Consider the following 22,330-nt stretch of genomic DNA (forward strand, 5'->3'; position numbering starts at 1 on the left):
CTCTGGATTTCTTGACTTTTTAAATATCTCCTATTACAGTAACATTACATTAACAGTTTTTTGCATTTATTTTTCTTCCTTTTCATTGTAGAGCAAAGGGTTAAAAAACCCAGTGATGCTCCTCTAAGGACTTAAGGCAGCACAAGCTATTTAGCCACTACTTAAATTGATAAATGCACATTTCTAAAAGGACGCGTGCATGCATAGAGCATCGCTCAAAACGCAAATGCACAGTAGCCAATTTTCTGTTGTTTGTGACAGTCTTAGGACTGGTCTGCATTAGATAGTTAGATCCACCCAGTTACCTTGCTCGGGGGTGTGAAAAATCCACATGCCTGTGTGACATAATTAAACCAACCTAAGTCCCTGTGTAGACAGTGCTTTCATCGACCTAGCTACTTCCTCTCAAGGAGGTGAATTTACTACGGAAATCGCTGTAGGAAGTATCTACACTGAAGTGCTATAGCTGTGCTGCTGTAGCATTTTATGTGTAGACATTGCCTTAGCAGGGGACATGCTCCACAATAATGTGGACTTTACACACCCAGTTTCAAGATAAAGGCCTAGAGGTTCACCTGAGCCCCATAGGTGTTGCTGGGGCTCAGTAGAGGTACAACGATTTGCCTGACTAGAGGAGTTTCTAGGATTGGGGCCTAAAAGTTTCACTGATTTTAGTTAGTTCTGTACAAAACAGTGGCAATAACTTTTCAAAATGGGAAATGTGTATTTCTCAGAAAGTTCTGAGCTTCCTGGGGAAGGAGGTGTAATGGAACTTGACATCTGAAATGGTGTGTTCCCTGTTTCACAAATGCTCTAATACAATATAGTAATTTTAACACTTTTTAGGTCGTATAACTATTTCAGCCTAACTATGGAAAAATATTTGTGATTTTTAGGCCCTGTCTTTAACAAGGGACAGAACTAATGAAATTTTGTTCTTGGTTTTGTTTGTTTTACTGCTATAAGTTTAATTTGGATTATGACGTGATGTTTGTTATCTGGGGAACAATGAATCACAATATTTTTCTTGTGCCTGAAAATGGTTGAGGTCCCAATTCTGCATTTTGAGCTGTTCGGGTTGCACAGCATGCACCTTCATGGACCCAATTGCATCAGCAGGGCCAAAGTTTGGACTTTAATAATAAAAAGCTTTGCTCAGTTTTAATTGTTGGTAACCTCAGCCCTGGTCCTGCATGTGCCTAATTTTATTTACTGTGAGTTGTCCCATTGATGTCAATGGGACAAAGTGTTTTGTATTAAAGTTAAGCAAATATTGACGTCTTTGCAGAAACAAGGCTGTACAGACTATATATCAGTATTTCCCAAACTACTGAAAACCAAAATGTATAACATTTCTAAAAATGAGTCAAAAGAAACTTGTTTTTCCAAATAGTAATTCACTAGAACAAAATTATTTTGGTAGTGGTGTTTGACTTCCAAGATTCATACATATCTGAAACCATTCACATAAGAGATCTAGTGCAAACCTAAGTGAAAACACTAATAGCTTTCAAATTGGATCTGTTTTATGCACCTGTTTATGTCCATTCTCTGTGTTTTTCTGAACCTCTTCTGCTGTTTGCATCATTTTGATGGGTGAGATGGACCTCCACAGTGAGTGCTAATGCTTTTTGAAATAGAGCATCCATCGCCTGAGGAAATCCTGACACAATGTCAGTGAGCTTATGTGAAAGTGCTACTTAGATCAGACAAGTCTATTGGGTTTTAAAATATGTATAAAATTATCTGGGAAAAATCTTCTCTTCTCAAACGCTGCTAATATTCTAGCAAATAGATTCTGTTATTCAAATATAGACAAAACACACATATAAACACTTACTCCATCAAGAAATAGGTGACCATTAATGTTGTTTGATCCTAACTAAAAAAAAAATACAAATTATGATCTTTAAATACATTTCCTCAATTTTTGCAAACTATGGATCTGAAGGGAGGGTGGCAGAAAATTGAGAATGACTTTTAGGTTTCCTTCCATTACATTTTGGCAAAAGAAATCATTCTGCTTCATCTTTTTTTCCAAATTGCCACATAGCTAACTATTTTTTATTTTTTTTTAATTTGGATGTTGAGTGTGCTCTGGAGGATTTTAAAATCCTTTCCCTGCATAATTATTAACAGTAATTAATATTTTTGCTGGTTGAACCAGCAATATTATCTCCATTATCAACTGTTCAGCTACACTGATGTTAACACTTCATTATGAGACAGAGCTGTCGCTCTTGAAATGATTGAGAGTTATTAGCTGAATTACAAACGATTCTTTCTTTCTAAGTTGATATTGGCTATCTGCCTTCTTTCTCTGATTTGTTCCTAGGTAGCCCTGTCCTAAACGAACAAGGGTTTGTGGAATTCCGGGTTTTGGGCCCTCTACGATACATGTGGTGGTACCATGTGGTAGGGCTGATCTGGATCAGTGAATTTATTTTAGCATGTCAACAGATGACTGTAGCTGGGGCTGTTGTGACATACTATTTTACAAGGTGAGAAGTTTTCAGACAGCTTTTTCTGAAGTGACCTAGTGACTGAATCATCAAAAATAACTAGGGCCAGAGCTTGTGGTGAAATGAGCAGGTGTGTTCTGCCTGGAAGGTGAAAAACAAAAGCAAACTTCTAAAATAAAGTGTGCTTAGCTAGTTATGTGCAATTTGAAGATGTTAGGGGAAAATAAGACTGTGATGCTTAAGTCCCATATACACTATGAAGACCTAGATGATTCATTTTTTTAAAAAAAAGTAAAAAGCGCTTTGACATTTCTCTTTTCAGTAATAAAGCCAATAAGCTCCATTTAAATTAAACGATGATTGGCACTAATTTGCTGGGATTACTTAACTGAAAAATACAGTTCTATAATTCTTTTCACCCACTCGTTCATCTGTTTCCTAAGATTACAGAAAGTCCCTTTAGAGCCATCATTTTCATATGAATTCAGATTATATACTGATGTTCAAGTGAAGCAAAATATATGTATTAAATCTCCATGTACCATCACTGTGCATGAGTCCTAATTTGCAAATCATGCTATACTCGTATCAGCTAATGCACGTGTATCTCACGTACAAGAGAGGGATGCATCACATGTTCTTAGGATAGTAACTCCTAATTGGTAGTACTGCAGTGTTAAAAAATAATGAGTATTAAAGATTAATAAATCTGAGCGCTTTTAATTATTTTTTTTTAAAGTCTCTAGGTGCACGGAGATCATGTTTTTAAGCTTTTTTTCTACCGCAATAAGGACTAGAAACTTTTATTTATTTTTAAATGGAAGCTGAGGTTCTCAATCACAGAGCTAGGAGATGAGGCTTTAAGAAAAACTCTATCACAAATCTTGCAATAATTTTGTAAGAATGAGCAATACTGAAGTAATATCGAGTGTTTGCTAACATACAACTGCTGGCAACATTTTTGATTAAGGAAAGAAATGATGCTGTTTTTTTTAAAAGTATGTCTTTCTAAAGTGAAATTTCTCAAAGTGTAACTGTGATATTTTATAGTTCACTATATATTTGTTTAAAGAAAGAAATCTCTGCACTCAATAGTCTGAAAATTTAAGTTACGCTTCCCATTCCAAATGGTCTCAAAGTAGTTTACAAATAATAAAAATACAGCACCTCTGGAAAAATGCAGCTACTTCTGCAGCAGAGGGCTTCAGCCGTGATGCACAGCAAGGGTGGTTGGAGTAAGGGAGGAAAATGTCAACCCATGACAAAGCCCTTATGCCTTATGAAAATTGCCATAGGGTCATCAGTGTCCATGCAGAGCAGAGGAGGACCTTGGTTTAAATGTTCTCTCATATGAAAGATACCTTACAGTAATTTATTTTCATTGATATTCCTGCTGTGCTGTTTTTACAAATGTACAGGTTTCAAAAATTGTACATAACTAAGAAATACACCGTAGGTAGGAATGGTCTTGCCACAGCATGTTAGTGGGCTAGATGATTTAAGAGATCTTTTGCATCTCCAACATCTGTGAGTTTAACAACTGTATTTTACCTGAAGGTAAATGAGTTTGCTCTTACCTGCTCCCTATCCATCATCCCTTAATGGGAATTTTGAGTTATTAAATATCCATTTCCCTCTATTACTTTGCTTTCTTCCATATTAAAGTGTGGTTATAGCCTGAAAAGTGACTGTGAAAATGGTATACTTGGGTTCCATATTGTTAATGATTTCTAGATCAATGTACATAATTTGCGTATAGAAAGACTTTTGTTTAACTGCCAGCCCCGCATTCTCACCTAGGGCTCTGAAAGCCAAGACGGGCTCTTTGCATTTCATGCAATGCTACCAGTCATAAGTAGGCTTGCCAGAATTCGGGGTTTATTATTATTTTGATGGCTAATATCAATGTTCATTTCAAGCATTTCAGTCAATCTTTATTTATTTAAATTTTCATAGTTGAGAGGAATGAAGGGGAAAGGTCAGAATTATTTAACGACAGTAGACAATGAGAATCAGAAAGTTAAAGCTTTTATAAACGTTAAAACACAAGTTGTCAACATCCTCTTGTCAAAATATACAAAGCAAACATGCTTAAATCAAACTCAAGCAGCATTTTTCTTACTCTGCCATTGTGTGTGTGTGTTTGTGGTGAAATTGACATTTATCAATACCTACTGGTAAAAATGTAATGTTTCCAAGCCTAGTCATAAGGTTCTGCTGGCCAGATTAGGCCCTCAGTTACACTTGTACAAGCCAATTGCCTTCTTCCATTTGCACAGGTATAATTGGTTGGAATTAGATACGCTGTTTTTGCAAGAAGAAATAGAATCCAGCTCACTGAACACTGACTTCAGAATGCTAATAGGAGCCAAAAGTTGTAAAAACATTTTTTCCTCACTGAAGTCAGCATGAATCAGTACATGCACAGAGCAGGTCTGTGGAATTAGAAGGTGCCAAGTTTTTATATTTTTCAAGTGAAACCACCCTTTAGAATAGGTTTCCCTAAATTCAGGGGAGGCATTTTATTATTGGATACAATTATTTATTACTGGCAGTTCAATAACATTAATCCTGTGATACTTTTATCACTGAGTTTATTTTTTTAATACTTATCAAGCACTCTTTCACTAAATGCTGAATGGAGCTGCTGTAGAGAGGGAAATAGTAATGGTTTGCTTTAGAGGAAACAAATACGAATGATAAGAATACATTTCTGAAAAGCTGTATCAGAAGACTGAATGTGCATTCAGCTCTTATAAATAAATCCCTATTTCCCCTTACAAATACATCGTTATAAATACTTTGTTACAGCACTGTATTTTGTTTTAATACTTGATTCCCTGGCGCTGTGGATATGTATATTCAGAAATACAAATGGTCTGAAAACAGCTTTTCTGTAATAAATGTATATATGCTTTTTCCAATATATAAAATAGGGAAAATCCTAAAACAAATGTGGGGAGAGGAGGGAAAGACTTAAAAATGTTTGAATTAGACATTTATAAAAGTGTAGAGCTTAAAAAATTAATTGGTAGGTATAACTGTAGTGCAGACAAGTGTCCCTTCACAGCTCAGCCAATGACTCATCCTTTTCCTGCTATTACATTAAAGCTAATACTGCTATGGACCCTGCTTCTTAATGAATCAGCAATGTCCACTGAAGACTAGGATGAGACCACCAAATTGCTTTTCACCTGTGAAGTCAGTCAGTCAGAGTTTGTCTGCAGCTGGTTTTTCTCACCTGAAGTCCATATTGATAATACTGCTTTATTTTATCTCTCTGATGATTTTCCACAGGGAGAAAAGGAATCTGCCATTTACTCCTATTCTGGCATCAGTAAATCGTCTTGTCTGTTACCACCTAGGAACAGTGGCAAAAGGTTCTTTCATTATCACATTAGTGAAGATTCCACGAATGATCCTTATGTATATTCATTCCCAACTCAAAGGAAAAGTAAGGGAAACCTTCTTCTTACTAAAATACTGGGTTCCAAATGCTTGAAATTTGATCCTAAGTTTTGACCAAAAAAGTAAGTGTGTGTATTCATGAAACTTAAGGACTGATTTCAGAATATTCAGCCCTTAAAGTATAGCCCGTGCATTTGAATGTAATGGTCATTCATGTTCTTTGTCCTCTGGGTTTTTGTTTTTTTTTAAATGTACTTGGTTTTTTTCCCCCTGTTGCCATGCTAGGAAAATGCCTGTGCTCGATGTATGCTGAAAGCTTGCATCTGCTGCCTTTGGTGTCTAGAAAAGTGCCTGACTTACTTAAATCAGGTAAGATTTTATATATTTTGACTTTTATATAAAGGCTGACAATTTATGTGATTGAGGAAGGCTAGTCTGAAACCAGAAGATGGAGTAATTTTTCCCTTAAGTTGACACATGTTAAATTGCACTTTGGAACATGATTGAACCTGTGTACTTCAGTCATGTCCCCATTACTGAAATTAAAGTACATTGTGATCTCACTGAGGCTCATTACATTAGTCCTCATTTACAGTGCCTGTGTGAAAAATTGTCCCAATTCCTTGTTCTGGAAAAGACATTTTGTCCTTTAAAAATGACTAATCATGTCTAAGCAATATAGCATTAGAGTTTAATGGTTGAATACAACCTTCCCAGTACCCACTTTCCCCAGGTACATTTAAGTTTGAAAGTGTGTATATGGTAACAGAGTGTGGAGCTTTTCTCCTTTTTAATATTTAAGCATCACATATTTGAGAAAATGTATTTAGAATCATAGACTTTAAGGTCAGATGGGACCATTATGATCGTCTAGTCCGACCTCCTGCACGATGCAGGTCACAGAATCTCACCCACTCACTCCTGTAATAAACCCCTAACCTATGTCTGAGCTATTGAAGTCCTCAAATTGTGGTTTAAAGACTTCAGGGTACAGAGAATCCTCCAGCAAGTGACCCGTAGGATTCTCTGTACCTTGAAGTCTTTATTTCTTTTAAGTCACTCTCTCTTCCTTTAAGGCTGTGTCTATACAGCAGATGGGAAGTGCATTCCCATCTCGGGTAGACTAGTTCTGCTTGAGCTAACATGCTAAAAATAGCAGAGTAGTTATGGCTGGTCGGGCTAGTGCCAAAGTCTAACCATGTCTGAGATCCTAAGTATGTACTCGGGTGGCTAACCCAAGGTGCCACCTCAGCTGCCACGCTGCTATTTTTTAGTGTGCTAGCTTGAACAGAGCTGTCCCGGGTACATGGACCTGAGCTGGGAATTATACCTCCCAGCTTCAGTGTAGCATTATCTAGAGAAGGAGAATGACTGTGAAGTGTGATGGGTTGTTTTGTCATATCTGTTTCCTTATGGGAGAGCTGTGCTGTAGTCTGTTAATATAGATCTCTCTTTTACTATTGTTCAATTTGTTTCTCAAATTTGAGACATTTTGTATAATGGAGCTCCTCCATCTTTGATTTCACAAACCTACATGATTGTGAACCCAGATACCTTTGTGAGCGAGCGAGCTCACCCCTTGGGTCAGATTTAAAGTTGTACAGAATTTGTACTCCTTGTAGAACCACAAGATAGGTTTTTGGAAGCTGTCTTATTGGAAGCTTGGTTTTCAGAGTGATGAAACTACCAGACAAAACTTTACAGTATACCATAAAGTTCTAGCCTGGGCATAGTCCTGGCCTGCCTTGTTTTTGAATTGTCTTGATGAAGATCATTAGTAAAGTGTGTAATTATTGGAAATTGTCTTTGTTACCCATGACTTACCTATTCAGTAATGCTGGACAGAACTAGAAATGCTTTCTTTTTCAACATCTAGAAAGCAACTTCTCTGAAACACATGACCCTCAAACTATTGTATGTCCTGAGAGAAAGAGATTTTTGTCCAGCTGCTTACCATGGTAGTAGTGTCTGCTCACCTCCTACTCTTGCAGAGAGATTGCACATTCTTTTTCTATTAGCATTTTGGTGTGAAACTGATATATATGTGGCAAGAATAAGCAAGGCAGGTGGGAAATGGTTATTCCCTCTGATATTGTTCTCTGTCTATTGATTCAACCACTGCCCTGGGGAGAATTGGTTTAGCAGCTTCAAGGTGAGCAGTGACAGTCTCAGGATCCAGCACAAACGCTTTTTTGTGTATGAAATCAGCAGTGGGCACTGATGGGATTTTTCATTACATAGTTCCTTTCCTCCCTAATTCTGGGATGGAGCTGATTGTCTTGAAAGTGAGTGTCATGTTACTGAGTTCTCATTATTTCTTGATTGGATTTGTACCTTTAAAGATCTCTTACTAAATCAAGTGTCTCGTGACATTGTGCTTTCTGTTGTGGAAGGGGATGGGAGGAGAAAGTCTTGTTGCCGAAACAGATGATGAATGTTGAAGGAAAGGGGACAGAGTGTCTATGACTAATGCTACATTTTGCTTTTCCCCAGAATGCATATACAGCCACAGCTATCAACAGCACCAACTTCTGCACCTCAGCAAAGGATGCCTTTGTCATTCTAGTGGAGAATGCTCTGCGAGTGGCTGCCATAAACACAGTGGGAGACTTCATGCTGTTCCTGGGAAAGGTATGCCGAAGGGGTGTACTGTTACAGACCTGGAACAAGTCTGCTTGCTCTCAAAAACCTTCATTGTCCTTGCACTCCAGCTACAGAGTGCCTCTGAGCGCTTGTTTTCTCAATGCCTACTGTTGTCACCTATCCCATCCTGCTGTTTCCAATCAGGAACATGGTTTAGAGCAGGGGTCTCAAACTCAAATGACCACAAGGACCACATGAGGACTAGTGCATTGACCCAAGGGCCGCATGACTGACACACATCCCCTCACTGCCTCTGGCCCCGCCCTCACTCCATTCCTTCCATTAGGCCCCGCCTCTTCCCACCCCTTCCCTGCCCCATTCCAACCCCTTCCCCGAAGTCCCCACCCCAACGCTGCCCCAGGGGGTGCAGAAAAGGTGCAGGGTGCAGCGGGGGCTCAGGGCAGGGAGTTGAGGTGCAGGAGGTGTACAGGGTGTGGCACGGGGGCTCAGGGCAGGGAGTTGCTGTGTGGAGTGCAAGAAGGTGGGTGCAGCATGGGGTTAGGGTGCAGGGTCCAGCAGGTGGCTCAGGGCAGGGAGTGCAGGAGGGGTGCGGGATGCAGGAGGGGGCTCAGGGCAGGGAGTTGAGGTGCAGGGTGCGGCAGGGGGATCAGGGAAGGGAGTTGGTGTGTGGGGTGCAAGAAGGTGAGGGGTGCGGCAGGTGGCTCAGGGCAGGGAGTGCAGGAGGGGTGCGGGATGTGGCAGGAGGATCAGGGCAGGGAGTTGGGTGCGAGATGCGGCAGGGGGCTCAGGGCAGGGAGTTGAGGTGCAGGAGGTGTGCAGGGTGCGGCAGGGGGATCAGGGAAGGGAGTTGGTGTGTGGGGTGCAAGAAGGTGAGGGGTGCAGCAGGTGGCTCAGGGTAGGGAGTGCAGGAGGGGTGCGGGATGTGGCAGGAGGCTCAGGGCAGGGAGTTGGGGTGCTGGAGGTGGGCAGGATGTGGCAGGGGGCTCAGGGCAGGGAGTTGGGGTGCAGGAGGGGTTTAGGGTGCGACAGGAAGCTCAGGGCAGGGAGTGGGTGCAGAAGGGGTTCAGGATGTGAGCTCCAGCCTGGCGTCGCTTACCTAGAGTGGCTCCGGGGTGGCAGCGGAGTGCACCAGGGCCAGGGCAGGCTCCCTGCCTGCTCTGGCCCCCGGCCCTGCGCCGCTCCATTCCAGGAAGCAGCTGGAACCATGTCCCTGCAGCCCCTAGGGGAGGGGGTGGGGGAGGGGCTCAGGGTTCTGTGCCGTCTGCTGCTCTTGCTGCTCCTCCAGGTACCCACGAAGCTCCCATTGGCCGCGGTTCCCTTTTCCCAACCAATGGGAGCTGTGGGGGGGCGGTACCAGGAAGGAGACAATGCAGGAGCCCTCTGCCTCCTTCCCCCTCCCACCCCGGACCAAAGGGACGTGCTGCCAGCTGCTTCAGAGAGCAGCGCAGGGCTCGCAGCGCCACAGGGGGCAGTCCTGTGGGTAGGGGGGGGCATGGGGAGCTTGGCGAGCCACACGCAAGAGCACCGCGGGCCGCGTGTATGATACCCCTTGTTTAGAGGGAATTGAGCAGGATATGGGAGTGTAAAATAACTTCTGGTGGTAGTGAGTGAGACAGGTCAGAAAGTGCACGTTGCCGGGGTTCAGCTGAAAATTCCAATTTCTCATCATCAAAAACATTCTGGCTTTCGATTCCTTTGGCAACTGAAAGCTGAAAAAAGTCTGGCCAGGAGTTTTTGGTTTTCCAATGAAAAATCTAAAATGTAAGGAAAGCAGACACTTCTCGTAACAACTTGTTTAATCAAACCCTCAGTTTTCCTTCAGAAGGAAGTTCATACATTTTTGATCAGTCCTCGTAGTAGGTGTGGAATGGGAGGCAGCAGGACTTTTGTGTTGGCAGCTGGGAGTTGCCTAAGTGGGAGTAAAGAGGAAAGAGTTGAAACTGAGTATATTCCAAGGTAGAGAGATTACTAAGCACTGTTGTTGCAGCTCAATTTTCTGTTTCTTTAGGGAAGACCAGAACCCAGTAAATTACTGTTACACCTGGGCTGGCTTTTTGTGTTCTTATTTACTAACCTACTAAATACTAGTCCAACTGCATCAGCTGTAGCCCCACAAGTACCCATCAGCATTGGGGCCCTTCATGGAATGAGCCGTTTATCCTCTGTACAATCCTCTCCATGTAATACATCAGATTACAGTGAGCTGAACTCTTAAGTGTGGTTTTCTAATCCAGTAAATACTCTAATCAATACAGAGTGATGGGAATGAGCACATAATGAAGACATGGGTGCCTTGGGGGTATTGAAGTGAACACTGCAGTTCTCTGGAGTAGTCTAACATACCAAGAAATGTCTCCATGAAAAAATGGCTTTCACATCATTGGATGAACAGAAGGGTGGCAGTAATGCTTAAATAAGCAGTGCAAACTACCAAACAACAGTGTTAGCTTTATTCTGCTGCCTGGCCAACCCAGCTTTCAGCCAATTCAATATCTGAATAATACAGTGGAAACTGACCTATTTTGCAGTGTTTAATTTTTAAATGCAGAGGTATGGTATATTCTTCATAAAAACTACATTGACACCTAGTATGACATTTCTTAGGGCCACTCATGCTAATTTTTGGGAAACTACCTGAAAGATATGTAGAAATGCCTTACACTGTTAAAATCAGAGTTAGAAATAATGCTTAGTTTACAGTGGGGACCTAGTACACAAGGTAATTCTTAGCAGCCTTCCTGTTGCAAATAGGAGGGACTGGAACAAGCTGAAGGGATATTTGTGTGTGTGTGTGTGTGTCTGCAAGCAAAATTTTTGTAAAGCATGTTAATTGGTGTATCTAGCTAGTTATATTAATTTTTATATTCTGTACAAAGTACAGACCTAGAACTGATCCCTGACCAGAGGAGTTTATAATTTGAATAAACTGACAGCACAACAGAGTAAGGTTCTGTCTTACTATGTATTCTTTCCCCCCCCCCCCACCACCACCACCCCAGAACAATGGGTGAGTGGCAGTTTTTTATTTACTCATGTGAATTAGTTTTGGGGCTTTGAAGAGATGCAAGCACAGCATTGAAAACAGCTCTGGCTAGATCCAGCAGCACATGGGGTTTTAGTAGCATTTAGTATCTTGTAGTGGAATCGGTGACATTGTAGCATCCAGTTCTCCTATGCCTGTGAGATTAAAGTGTGTTTGCACATACATGAAAAATAATCCAACGGTTTCTGCAATCATTCTTGTCTTTCTGTTTTCTTTGCTTCAGGTCCTGATCGTTTGCAGCACAGGCTTGGCGGGGGTTATGTTGCTGAACTACCAGCGGGATTACACAGTGTGGGTGCTGCCTCTCATCATCGTCTGCCTCTTTGCTTTCCTGGTAGCTCACTGCTTCCTGTCAATTTATGAAATGGTTGTGGATGTCCTCTTCTTATGTTTTGCCATTGATACAAAATACAACGACGGAAGCCCTGGTAGAGAATTCTACATGGATAAAATTCTCATGGTAAGTTAGTTTCCTCCCCTCTCCCTTGAATCAAAGGAACTCTACTATCTACAGAGAATTTAGTGCAAGCTTCTGATGCCATTCAGCACAAAAATCCCAGCATCAGCCTTTTTTTGTGTCGAATGAAGTAGGTATTCACCCATGAAAGCTCATGCTCCAGTACATCTGTTAGTCTGTGAGGTGCCACAGAATTATTTGTGGCCTTTTTTAGAGACCTTTCTCTTGGGTCCAGAAGAAAGTATGACTAACATCAGTAGTGCCCAAGTTGGGGTTTCTTACCCAGACCAACAGACCAACCTTTGCTCAGACAGTGTCTGTCCTGGTCCTCAGATAGCAGCGCCTACAGTCCCTTCCTAAAGTACGGGTCTGAGCCCAAGTTGCTATTAGTATCTCATTTGACAGGGACAAAGTAGGCCATGTTACAGTTACACTATGTCTGCCCTAGAGACTTGCACTGGCACATCTCTACCAATGCAGCTGCACCACTGTCAGAGCAGTTACACCACAGATCTATGCCAACAGGAGAGAGCTTTCCTGTCAACAGAATTAAACCACCTCCAGGGAGTGGTGATGGCTATGTCAACGGGAGAAGCTGTGCACACTACCACTTAGGCCAGTGAAATGTATGTCACTGAGGTATGTGGGTTTTTTCACATCCCAGAGTGACATACATTTTGCTGGCATAAGTGGTAGTGTAGACGTGGTCTTAGTTTCTTAATTTAGATGTTCCCCCTCACCCCCCACATACAACTGCTGTACTAGAAATGGGGAAGTAAAAATCCTCTTAAAACCAACATTAGACTGAATTCCGCGCTAAGGCCTGGTCTACACTACAAGTTTATCTCAAATTTAGCAGCGTTAAATGAAATTAACCCGGCACCCAACCACACAACGAAGCCCTTTATTTTGATATAAAGGGCTTTTAATATCGATATCTGTACTTCACCCTGAGGAGGAGAGTAGCACTCAAATTGGTATTGCCATTTTGAATTAGGGTTAGTGTGACCGCAATGCAACGGTATTGGCCTCTGGGAGCTATCCCACAGTACACCATTGTGTCCGCTCTGGACAGTAATCTGAACTCAGATGCACTGGCCCGATAGACAGGAAAAGCCCCGCGAACTTTTGAATTTCATTTTCTCTTTGCCCAGCATGGACAGCTGATTAGCACAAGTGACCATGCAGTCCCAGAATCGAAAAAGAGCTCCAGCATGGATCGTACAAGAGTTACTGAATCTGATCTCTGTATGGGGAGATGAATCTGTTCTATCAGAACTCTCTTCCAAAAGACAAAATTCCAAAACATTTGAAAAAATCTCCAAGGCCATGATGGACAGAGGCCACAACAGGGACTCAGCGCAGTGCTGCATGAAACTAAGGTGCTGAGACAAGGAGCTGAGACAAGCGTACCAAAAGCCAAAGAATTGAATGGATGGTCACGGAGGGAGGGACGACTGACAACTGTAGCTATCCCACAGTTCCTGCACTCTCCGAAAACCATTTGAATTCTTGGCTGAGCTCCCAAAGCCTGAAGGGTCAAAAACATTGTCGTGGGTGGTTCAGGGTATATGTCGTCGTTGTACCCCCCTCTCCTCCCCGCCCCACCCCCCGGTGAAAGCAAAGGGGAAAAAATCCTTTCTTGCCTTTTTTCAATGTCACCATATGTCTACTGGGTGCTGCTGGCAGACGCGGTGCTGCAGCGCTACACAGCAGCATCCCCTTCCCTTGCCTTGCTTTGCAGACGGTACAGTATGATGATGTCCGTCACTATCATCCCGTGAGTGCTCCTGGCTGGCCTCGGTGAGGTCGGCTGGGGGCGCCTGGACAAAAATGGGATGACTCCAGGTTGTTCTCTTCTTTAAGCTTTGTCTAATGGAGATTCAGTCCTGCCTGGAATATCATAGCAGCTGAAGGCTGCCCTCCCCTCCCCCCTTTGATCTCTGCTTGCAGAGGCAATAAACTCAGTGTTGTTATTCATGCATTCTTTATTACTTCATCACACAAATGGGGGGATAACTGCCACGGTAGCCCAGGAGGGGTAGGGGAGGAGGGAAGCAACAGGTGGGGTTGTTGCAGGGGCACCCCCTAGAATGACATGCAACTGCTCATATCTGCGGGTTGTCTGGGGCTCTGACCTGGGGCGGCCATTTGCCTCTCTGGTTCTTTAGTTGGCTTGCCTGATATTCCAGGCAGGACTGACTCTCCATTAGACAAAACTTAAAGAAGAGAATGATCTGGGGAGTCATTCCCACTTTTTTGTCCATGTCCCAACTGACCTCGCCGAGGCCAGCCGGGAGCACCCATGACAGCAGCAGACGGTACAGTATGACTGGTAACCATCATTACGATCTTGCAAAGCAGCAGACGGTACAGTAGAGCTGGTAGCTGTCTCTGCTAACTTGAAAAGGCAAGGGCATGCTGCTGTGTAGTGCTTCAGTACCACGTCTCCCAGCAGCATCCAGTAGACATACAGTGACAGTGAAAAAAGGCTGAACGGGCTCCATGGTTCCTGTACTATGGCGTCTGCCCAGGCAATCCAGGGAAAAGAGCACAAAATGATTGTCTGCCATTGCTTTCACGGAGGGAGGATTGACTGATGACATTTACCCATAACCATCCACGAAACTGTTTTTTGTCCCATCAGGCATTGGGATCTCAACCCAGAATTCCAGTGGGTGAGGGAGACTGTGGGGACTATGGGATAGCTGTGGGATAGCTACCCACAATGCAACGCTCTGGAAATCGACGCTAGCCTCAGTACATGGACGCACACCGCCGAATTAATATGCTTAGTGTGGCCGTGTGCACTCGACTTTATACAATCTGTTTCCAAAAATGGTTTTCTGTAAAATCGAAATAATCCCATAGTGTAGACATACCCTATAGAGAGAATTTCCTTGCTCCTGTTTCTCTACCTGCTCTACATAGCAGCCAGGAAGTCCATTCCTCACTTCACGTGAAATGTATTCTCATGCATAAACCAGAGACAGACTCAAATCCAATTATTTTTAACATTCTGATTTCTGAATACTTGTTGGGAAGCGTGTCAGGATTTTAACCCTGAGCCCTGTTGTGTAGTGTCTTAGGTTGTACAGTACGTAATGCTAATGATCCCGCTGATATCAAATGTAGAATAACGATTGAAAATACCTTACACTCACATAGCACAGGTAATTCAGTAAGATCATGATGTATAATCTAGCACAAGAAATCTAGAAAGATCACACTGTGTGTGTGTGCGCAGAGAATCAATGTTCAGATTGGCCACAAAATTGTGAACAACAAAGGAATGCGGTAGATATCAAAGTGCTAGTGGCATGGAACTTCCTATGTGATGCCTTCACCTTTTACAATAGAAAGAAATATACTACAGAACTGTAGCATATCTGCTGCTATCTTTAATAGCAGGGTCTAATGCCTCTCTGCTTCCATTTGATGTTATAACAAATGGGAAAGGCCATGTCCATGGCGGGGGGGAATCTCACACGACGAGATCCTGGTTGTGGAAAAGTTTTGAGAAGTTGTGTTCTGAGGGATTAGGGAAAACTAGAAGGCATTGCTAGAAGTAAAAACAAAATCCCAGTATTTTTTTTTTTTTTTTATTGCAACTGCTTGATAGAGTTGTAATGCTACATACCGTTTTCAGTGGGCAGAATATAGTGGCTGGGGTCTGTATTTATTTTGTGCCAGTCATCAGAATGTGGATGCCAGGGCGGGGTGGGGGGATGGTTAATACTGTCTATAGGATCTTTTGAGTGCCAAAGGGGTAAGAGATGGAGGGAGACAGTATCTCTTCTTTTTGTGTTCGCTTCTTGGGACAGAACAGTTTACGTTTTTTGACATTGTCAGAGAATTTTATATGTGAGCCACAGGCTTACATGTTCCCTGGCTGTACTTCAGCATACAACCAGCAGAGGAAAGACTAAGCCACTTGACTTATTTTGCAGGAGTTTGTGGAGAACAGTAGAAAATCAATGAAAGAAGCTGGCCGGGGAGGTGGAGCTGAAGGCAGAGAGCTAAAACCAATGGTAGGTGCAGATGAGGAGGTGGCCATCCTCCAAGAATTTCACTTTTACTTCCTCTCCCTCTCTGTCTTTACTTACTGCACTTCTTCAGGGGAAGTTTTTGTTCTTTGTATCACTCAAGATGTTCTGCTTTTTCTGTTTGTGAGCTTGCCTGTCACCTGGATGGCAGAGTTTTTGTCACAGCTGAGACCATCTCCTGTAAAAGTAAGCTGAAAGGAACTGTATCTTGTGAAATAGAAATATAGTGGAAGAATCAGTTGAATTAGGATCATGATTGCAGCAGTGCCCACAACATGCTAGATGATACACACAGAAGACAGTCATCTTATTTTGTAAGATCTGTGGGGCACGGAGTGTAATTAATTACTAGCATAACCCAACTTATTCCTCTTTCCATTGGTGAACTAAATTCTTAATTTTGCATTCAGCATAAAAATCTGAGGGACACTTATGAGCTGTATCCTAAAACAATGGAGGCCATGCACATCAGGGTCACATCAAAGTATGTTAAACCGTGGCAAGGGATTGGATACAGTGATTCCTTTCAGCCTGCTTAGAATAACATTTCTCCCAGTTGTTTGTTTTTTATTGCTAACTATTTATGTTGCTGTCTCTTGCGCTCTCTATTTCCATCTCACATTGTCAGATACAGGGACAATGCATCACTTATGCTTCTGAAATCTTCACCACCACCTGTTTTCACTTACGCTGTGCCTATTTGAAAGGCATGGCATGTTTAAGTATCCTGTAATAAGGAACATCTGTAACTAATACAGATAGTGGAGTTATCCATCTTGCAAGGTGAGCTTGGGACTCGGAGATCTGGGAGCCAGGCTTTCTGTGTATAAAGGATGGGCAGGTATGATTGAACTAGTTAGAGATGAGCCTGTTAATACTGACGCTAAAACAGTGTTTCCTATTACATCGGTACCTGCCATAGGGTATAGTGGGGTTTATGCTGATTCCTCCAACAGTAAGTAGTAACTCTTTTAAATGATAAAAAGTAATGAAATACATTTCCTTATAGTAGAAAATTCCTTTTTAATATGGCATATATAAAGCCATGCTGTGCCAGCACTTTGATCTAGAAAGATTGAATTCCTGCTCGCTGATTAACCCTGTAGCTGTGAGAGGTATTATGCAATCAGTTCTAGCATATCAACCTAGATTATAAAGGGTCTTTCATTATTATTGAGAGGGATAGCTCAGTGGTTTGAGCATTTGCCTGCTAAACCCAGGGTTGTGAGTTCAATCCTTGAGGTGGCCATGTAGGGATCTGGGGCACACAAAAAAAAGCCTGTCAGGGACAGTACTTGATCCTGTTAGTGAAGGCGGGGGACTGGACTGGATGACCTTTCAAGGTCCCTTCCAGTTCTATGAGCTAGGTATATCTCCATATATTGTATTATTATGGGTGCCAAGATCTCATTACTGTTGTCTCTAGAATTGTGCAGAGTAATTCCCATGCACAACTTCCTCAGCATATAGACACTTAGTCCAGTGACAGTGGTTTGGCTCACTTATTGTGACCTGTGTGGTTTCGTTCAAACCTCTCCTTGCACAGTCTTCTGGAAGGCCAGCATTTTAGCCACGACTGGCCTTTCTCCACCTTAAAGTATTTGTTAAAGCATACGTGCTATTGTATATCTAAATATAGAACAAGAATGTTTTCATGTATATGATCTACCGTTTTCTTCAAGGAGTAATTCCAACTAAGTGACCATTAGAAGCTACTGCTGGGATTTTCAAATCTATCTAAGGGTTTTCACAGCTCCCATTAAAATTAGTGGGAATTAGGTGTTCAAATCCTCTAAGCAGCCTTGAAAGTCCTAGCCTAAAGCTTTTTACTCAACTCCCAATTCAGAGTACTGGTTTACATCAAGTAGTGTCCTTATAACGTCCACCTTATAGCTAGTGCACACTGTGAAAGATGCTAAAAGCTGTTGGTCCAGCACTTTCAGGCTTAAGCTTGGTTCCTCAGCCATATTTGGGTACGTATGAAAAGACAGGCTGAGCATCCACACTGCCACAGCCTTCAGAGGGAGCTATGCATGCTCAGCGCCCTTGGAATTCAGGCCTCTTGTTTAGGAACCTAAAGTTAGACCACTCAGGTTATGAAATTTATCTTCTAGTCCCTTACAGAGGGTTGCTAGAGAGATGGTGTCAGCATGGGACAGGAAGGCAGGAACTCCTACATTGTATTTCCAGTTCTGATACTAACTTGTTTGCCTTGCACAAATCATCGGGCCATATTTTCTGAAGTGGCTTCCAATTTTTGGGTGCCTAATTTCAACTGCATGGAGTCCAGAAAAGCAGGAATTGAATACTAATATGAATAACAAGAACATCCAGAGCTCTAATAGTTAATGCTGACCTTTTGGAAAGGATCTAAAACCTCATGCTTCAGGGTTGAAGCTCATCTCTAACTATTAGAGAGTAGGATAAAACCTTCATGTGGGGGGCAGATTATCACACATCTGCCTACTGTGAAGTTTGATAATGGCCTTCAGAGAAAGGTGCAACAGAGAGGATAGTGGACAAGACGGACCATAGTGCTGCTCTGATCCAGCATTTCCTCTCTTCCTAAAGTTGAGTACCCAAAAATTAAAGGCCAGTTTGGGCCTTCAGTGCTTTGCCTCAGTTCCCTCATTTATAAAGTAGATTTATAAATCTCTCTCAAGAGTGTGGAGGATTAGTTCAGAAATGTAAATGGCTACCTAGAATTACACTTCTTAAAAATCTGAGTGGAAATATTTAGGAGTTGTCATTTCTAAAGAGATTGTGTAGGTTCAAGAACAAGGCTTTTCAAACTTCACTATTTGTAGTAATCCTTTTGGATCAGTTTCTTCAGTTGTCCATTGACATGTGTCTAAGACTGTACTGTATGACTTTGTTTTCTAGGCCTCTGGAGCAAGTTCATCTTGAAACTAGCCAGCCATTATGGAACCCATTGACATTCCAAAACACTATATATAAATAAGCAGCCAAAATCAGAAAAGGAACAGGGATTTAATACTTTTTTTAATGATTATTTTTGTGAAACATGTACTCTTTTCATACGGGTGGCTTTTACAAGCAACTTTATCATTGTTCCTTTTTTTAATCATTGTGGTCATGGAAATGTTAAGATTCTTATCTGATTAAGATGCAATCTAGAGGAGGATTCAGTTATTTTTAAAAGAAATTAAATCAAGACTATTGGTTAGAGTATCAGATTTATCAGATGTCCCTCAAAATTGAAATGCAACCAAGAATTACGTTTAAATCAGCTCATTTAGGATTTTATATTTCAACTCAGATGCATCAAGTGACTTCTGGGGAAATGTTTGAGTAAAAAACAATTAAAATTTTAGGTGTTTTTAAAAGGGTTTCAATGAGAGTCATAATTATAACTCATTTGTAGTCAGTCATTTTACCCACCAACCCTAATGGGGCCTAGTGTTTTGTTTATAAATTTCAGATATCAAAATAACCAACTCCTCAGGTATTTAGATGTTGTGGGAACCCCTGCATTTCTATGAAAGAGAAACTAGACAATGGGAAAGGATGAGTTTTATATGCAACTGTTTTCCATTTTACTTTATTTTTCCCTTTGAGTTCAGTAGCCTCCTTTGCACTTCATAAGGCTCCTTTGAAGGGTATGGATTCTCCAAACGAGCAGTTGAACAAACTGATCATTAAAACTCAGCCTTAGCCATACTCCTCATGATTCATTCATGACTAGATATAAGGATGCTGGACATGGGGAGAGAAACAAACTGTACAAAGAGTATTGTAAGTTGTTTTTATTTACCTCCAGAGAGATTTGGGAAGTGTAAATGTAAATGGCCAGGCCTTGGCTGTTTTCTCAATCATATTAGTGTGTACTGTAACCGGTGGGTAAAACAGGAGAGGGTAGAGAAACATTTCTTTGGAAACGACACTGCCATGGTATCGAAAGTTATCCACTAACCATAAGATAACTTGTTCATTTTAATTCTTGAGTGTTTTAAAATTTTCATTCCTGAAGCTTACCAGATATGAATGCTAATACTCCACTGTTCAGCTTATTGTAATGGTAAATGCTTAGTGTATTTGCTAAGAACTCATGATCTGTTCATGCTATATACTCCTTTTTGTTACAATTTTTTAAGAAAACTATTTTTGTTAATGTAAAGTAAATATTTCAGAGCAGAATTTTTAAACTTATTGCACTAAATACGAGCTCTGTAAGAATAAATAATGCCTCAATGGTTTGTTCACTCCATACAAGAAAATCTTTTGAAAGAGAGCAGCCCTTCCAGCTAAGCTTTGCAAATGGATTAAAGAGGGATGTGTGGAGAAGCATACAATTAATGCCACCAGGGTTTTATCAGCAACTGTTTGCTTATGTGCTTCCTTTCAAAGGATCAGACCTTTACACTGCTGCCGAAGGTAAAAGGCACATCCTGTATTTTTTTTAATTAATGAGTGCTCTTAACAGTTCCAGTGGTCGCGAACTACTTCTGTTTTGTTTCTATAACTCATTTGATACTTCAATTTTTTCAGACTTCTTGCAATAAAAATCAGGATTAATAGAAGGATTTACCCTTATCATAACACAAACCAAACAGTATGAATATAAATAAACTGTAGCTGTTTGAGGGGGAAAACTGGCTTAGGCCCTGATCCTGCAAACACTTATGCAACTGTGTAGCTTTATTCAAGGAAGTAGTTCCGTGACTTCAATAGGACTGCTCATAGCTCAGTGGTTTGAGCAGTGGCCTGCTAAACCCAGGCTTGTGAGTTCAATCCTTGAAGGGGTCATTTAGGGAACTGGGGTAAAAATCTGTCTGGGGATTGGTCCTGCTTTGAGCAGGGGGTTGGTTGGACCAGATGATCTCCTGAGGTCCCTTCCAACCCTGATATTCTATGTAAGTCAAGTTATGCACCTGTGTAAGCATTAACTGGATCAGGGCTTTAGTCTGGGATTTTAATTGGAGCACTGGTTAGGTCTCTCAGTGTAAATTACATGCATCTGTCAGGATGTCTCAGAGACATTAGGGCAGCCTTCATTTATGCACGGAAGGAGTCTCCTGCATCAACGGCCAGAAGTGCACTGGCCCAGTTGCAGTTCTGGAGTTTGGAGACTTCGAATATGTGCCGAGATCAGTGGGGTTTGGCCGTGAATTAAATACTGGCTCAGCAGGATCCTAGAAGCTGGATTTCAAAGCTAGGAAAAGGATTGTCATGTACCTAGCTACTCCACAGAAACTGCAGCTTACACCCTGTTTCTGAAGACATCATTTGACCTGCTCTGACGGAAGCCTTGGATTCTGCTCACTTTGATGACCTAACATCATATTCTGCCATGACAAGTTCCACAACTTTGGGTTCTCTGCTCCCTGGAAGCCATGGGGGGAGGGGGTGCTTTTCAGTTAACTTGCAACTGGAACTGTAATCAGAAACAAAGTTTGTATTTTTGTATAACTTGCCTGTGCACCATTTTTATAACAGGGCCTGTTTTACAAATAAATTGGTTTTATTATCACAGTGCGTAGAAGTTATGGACAACACTTTTGTATGGGTAGCTGTAATTTTCAAGTTATCTATCATTATAAAGTTCTTAATCAATTCAAGTGTACCATTCCTTAGTGTATGTGCAGCATGCATAGCTTTTCACTTACAAAGTAGGGTCATGTCTTACTGAACTATCACAAATGCCCTGGCTGTTCAAAAGCATTCCTTTCCCATGCAGGCTTTCTAATGGCACTTCAGTGTTTTGGATGCTCTTTGAAACTTACTTTTGCAGCAGACTACAAGCTGCCTCTTCCTTCCTAGTCCCTCCTTTGTGTGTGGAGAGAGAGGTGGAAAACAAGTCTCTAGAGAAAGTTGCTTGCAGAGCAAGTTTTAGATGCTCGTTGCCTATCCTGATAATGAGAGTAGTGGGAATGTGATTTCTCCTGCAGTAATATCTACACCTGGCAGCTGAGACGCTTGGCACTGCCGGTGATAAAGGATTTAGACACTTCCTCCTATCTGCTTATCAGAGCTAGTGTCACTGCTACCATTCCCTCCTGCACTGGGTGACGCTTACTGGTGAGGGGGTGGCTGAGAAGGATAAAGCTGGGGAAGCCGTCTCCTTAGGATGCCCCTGACTCTGGAAAAACTCTGCATAAGCAAGAAGGATTAGAGAGTCAGCCAGGTCAGCTTAGATTTAAAATCCTAGGCTGGGCAAGTGACAGCACATTTGGATTGTAGCATGTTATGCAACATATTCCTAGCTTTGGTCACTTGGGCTTGAAAGACCAGAATACCTGTTTGCTACACTTCAGGTAGAGCCCGAGCAGTGTCCAGCCCTTCTTGCCTT

At 41.8% G+C, this 22,330-nt stretch overlaps 1 protein-coding gene across 3 annotated transcripts in view; it reads left to right on the forward strand.

Annotated features, from left to right (window-relative positions):
- SLC44A1 (solute carrier family 44 member 1) overlaps nucleotides 1-21,516 on the forward strand; it is a 57,354-nt gene extending 35,838 nt beyond the window's left edge. For 2 of the 3 annotated variants that reach the window (XM_075067436.1, XM_075067435.1), the window contains 7 exons: nucleotides 2,336-2,501; nucleotides 5,760-5,916; nucleotides 6,156-6,239; nucleotides 8,364-8,501; nucleotides 11,741-11,977; nucleotides 15,925-16,005; nucleotides 18,904-21,516. In XM_075067436.1, the coding sequence (XP_074923537.1) occupies nucleotides 2,336-2,501; nucleotides 5,760-5,916; nucleotides 6,156-6,239; nucleotides 8,364-8,501; nucleotides 11,741-11,977; nucleotides 15,925-16,005; nucleotides 18,904-18,927 (887 nt within the window). In that variant the 3' untranslated portion in view covers nucleotides 18,928-21,516. Of the gene's footprint in view, nucleotides 1-2,335; nucleotides 2,502-5,759; nucleotides 5,917-6,155; nucleotides 6,240-8,363; nucleotides 8,502-11,740; nucleotides 11,978-15,924; nucleotides 16,478-18,903 lie in introns of those variants that run through there. The other variant, XM_075067438.1, reaches the window with a different exon arrangement.
- Nucleotides 21,517-22,330: the final 814 nt, after the last annotated feature.

Source organism: Chelonoidis abingdonii, chromosome 6 (assembly GCF_003597395.2).
Source record: "Chelonoidis abingdonii isolate Lonesome George chromosome 6, CheloAbing_2.0, whole genome shotgun sequence".
Lineage (NCBI taxonomy): Eukaryota > Metazoa > Chordata > Testudines > Testudinidae > Chelonoidis > Chelonoidis abingdonii.